Source organism: Sinocyclocheilus rhinocerous, unplaced genomic scaffold (assembly GCF_001515625.1).
Source record: "Sinocyclocheilus rhinocerous isolate Xijiao unplaced genomic scaffold, SAMN03320098_v1.1 scaffold2542, whole genome shotgun sequence".
In the NCBI taxonomy this organism is placed as follows: Eukaryota; Metazoa; Chordata; class Actinopteri; order Cypriniformes; family Cyprinidae; genus Sinocyclocheilus; species Sinocyclocheilus rhinocerous.
This window is the reverse complement of record NW_015633236.1, coordinates 49817-53217: the sequence shown is the minus strand read 5'-3', so window position 1 is coordinate 53217 and position 3401 is coordinate 49817. Positions and strand designations below refer to the sequence as shown.

Sequence of the window (3401 nt, the reverse complement as noted above, 5' to 3'; positions counted from 1 at the left end):
GATAATATGTTCTTCTGGCATTCCAAATAAATTAATACGTGTGGAAAAAATCCTCTCCCTTCTACCACGCGCTCTCTGTTCTCTGCGGTGCCTCCTCCAGCAACAAGAATTGCAGCCATTTCAAGCGCAAAATAGTTTAAGACATGCTTCTTTTGGGTGTTAAATAATGGCGCAAATGGCAGTAATTTGACGAGCGCAAATGTTAGTAAATCGCATTGCGTTATTCATTTGAATACTCTCCTCCCATAAATTTTGCGTCTGAAAGGGAAACTCCTACAAATGCATATTCAGTAACTAACTTCAATAAGTGAATAAATGTGTCCACGCCTTTTCAGCGCTAATTCTTCACTGCGCGTCTTTAGTAAATCCTGACAGTGCTATTTTAACACCAAAAGACGGTTTGTGCTGGAGCAAGCTGTTAGTAAAACTGGCTCATAATTCAAGATTGGATATAGTGGCAAAAAAAAACAACAAAAAAACAAAAAAAAATAAAATAAAATATATATATATATGAAGTCAGATGCAGATGCAGATATATATGAAGTCAGATGCAGTCAGAGTTCAGATGCAAAAGCCTCTAAGTGCCGTCTGAAATTTGTGTCATATTTATATATTAAGTTAAACAGGTAAATAAATTATTTTTGTATATTTACATCAAATGTACAGATATTAATATGATTTAATAATACTTAATAAATTCCATAAACCCCTATTTGATATAACTGGACTTTGTTATTGCCTAAATCAAATTTATTTAGCTGTCATGATGCCAAAGAGACTTGATTCCTGTTCTTTAATCAATACTGAGGCCCTCAGCTAAATGAGACACAGGCTCATTAATGAGCGACTGTATTTGGGTCCTTATTGGAATCAATAAACAGTTAAAAAAAAACTATGATTAACAGACAGAAGCAGTTCTAATCATCTTTTGTTATTATACATAAAAGTTAATTGTTAAACGCTTGTGTCAAAGGCAGCTAATCATAGTATGCTAATAGAATTACAGTATAAACATTATTGAATATTTTTTGAACCTCAGATTCTTCAACTCAGTGTTAATTTAGCTCTCACTGTAGACCGCACACAAGTGAAATATTCAGAAATGGACATTTCCAAATATCACCAGCAACTGAACATGTTTCTGTTTGACTTCTTTTTCTCTCTAGCCTAAGTAATGAAGCGCAGTAAGGCAAAATAAACTCAATTCTGTGCTCTAGCCTATCATTTTAATAACTGACGTACTCCACATTATTACGTGACTCTCAGTAATACTCGATTCTGATTGGTTAATCGAGATGTTCTGCAGTAAAATATCACATATCACTCATATCGCTCCATTGTCTTTTTTCTCACAAATTTAAAACATTTTAAGCTTGAATAAATATTCAGTGTCTGTCTGTTTATTTATTTATTCACTGTATGATTTTACATGTTATATATATATATATATATATGTATATATAATTTTAATTGACATAAGGAGCTGTGTAATTTTATATTATATTTATCTATAATATGTAATTGCAGGTCCAAAATAGAACAAATCAGGTTTTATGACAAGAAGAGCTTCATTAAACTATGTACATACTGTTAAGAGAATGTGTCATTAAGACATGACTTTCCTACTTTACTCGCTAGGTTCTGTCCATCTGTCCTAAGGACATGCGTGCAGACATCTGTGTGCACCTCAACAGCCAGGTGTTCAACGAGCACCCTGCCTTCCGGCTGGCCAGTGACGGCTGTCTGCGCTCTTTGGCGGTGGAGTTCCAGACCACACACTGCGCTCCAGGAGATCTCATCTTCCACGCAGGGGAGAGCGTGGACACTCTTTGCTTTGTGGTTTCTGGATCGCTGGAGGTCATTCAGGATGATGAGGTTATTGCCATTTTAGGTGAGTTAAATCCTTCTTTCCACACTAAAAAAAATACAAGCGAGACCACAGGGGTTAGTTGTCACATAGGGAAGTCATCACAAGGGCTATATTATTTTATAGCAAGTTACTATAAGATTTTGTGATATAAAAAATCTTTTTTTTGTGCTAAAAATCCAAATACAGAAATGTATGTTGATTTGAAACACCTAGTTTAAACAGCTAATTCGGTCTACTAAACTAAAATTGGGTAAACAAGTGAACACAGTAAAAAAACACTACCATACATTAACACTAAATTAACTAGACTCTGCTAGATCTACTAGAAATTTGATTTTAACAGGAAGTTTGAACTATATTCACACACATTCTGTATGTTGCCTTTATTATTATTATTAATAATAATAATAATAATTTATTCATTCATTCAATTATTCATTCTTTTTTTTTTTCATGAGAATGCGAGGACTCTCTAGAAAATTTGATCTTGTGTCTCAGTCTATCTTGGCTAAAAATTCCTGGAGACCAGAACAATGGTTTGATTTTAACTTTTAGATTTTTGTTGTCATTTGTCTTTCACTTTTTCACTTAATGAGCAGTGTTATTTTAGTATTATCTATGCACTAATATAGCATTATTAATATTAGTTTGTTATTATATTTTCATTTTTCATTCTAATTCTAATTTCAGTTTAGTTTAGTAATTTTAGTAATATGCATTTTAATTTTAATTTCTTTTTTTTAATTTTTCTTCTTCTTTAATTTTTTTCAGCTTTAGTCATTTTTAGTACTTAAACTAATTTTAATTAATTGCCAAGAAAATATTTCAAATGTTCATTTACAATTTTAAGTTTCTAAGCTTTTCGGTTTGTATTTTTATTTTATTTTAATTTTAATTTTATGTCAATCAATGAAAATGATTTCTAATAGTCTTAGTTTGAATTAATAGCAAGACTGGCAAAGTTGCCATTGTGACAACTTACCCCATATATTGTGACAACATACCTCATTGTGGTCACAAGAAATCAACTGTGTGTTCAATAAACTGTATCTTTTTTCTTAGCCAATAATGTTGAAAATGTTCAATAGCTTTCAACAGCTTTTGAACATATAGTCATCAAGTCCTCTGGACCTCAAGATATGTGCCTGTACAAAAATGTACTTTCAAAAATACTCAAGAAATATTCACTGGCATGAAACATGTGACAGTATCCAAAATATTCAGTTTTTAAGCAGCCTGAATATTCTTAAACAAATACAGAACCCTGTTTTATTTCAATATATACTTTGCTACTGCTGTTAATATTTTCTGCACAACATCCCGCATTCTCATTAAACTCAAGAAAGCCCAATGCTGCACAATTAGCCAGTTTGTACTACAGTAATACTTCAGAGCTCTGCAGGTTTTTCCTGAGGGCACACACTGTAGCTCCAAAACATATCAAGCTTTGGATAAGTGCAGAAAAATAACAAACCTATAAAGGGCACAATACTAATGCAGTGGATCCTAAAATATGTTTTTCACACAGGAT

The 3401-nt window shown here is 32.4% G+C and overlaps 1 protein-coding gene across 1 annotated transcript in view; it reads left to right on the top strand.

The window, feature by feature from the left end:
- kcnh5a (potassium voltage-gated channel, subfamily H (eag-related), member 5a) overlaps nt 1-3401 on the top strand; it is a 78425-nt gene that overhangs the window by 58572 nt on the left and 16452 nt on the right. Inside the window, exon 10 of the mRNA XM_016557433.1 lies at nt 1639-1891. Coding sequence (XP_016412919.1) covers nt 1639-1891 — 253 coding nt within the window. The remainder of the gene's footprint in view (nt 1-1638; nt 1892-3401) is intronic.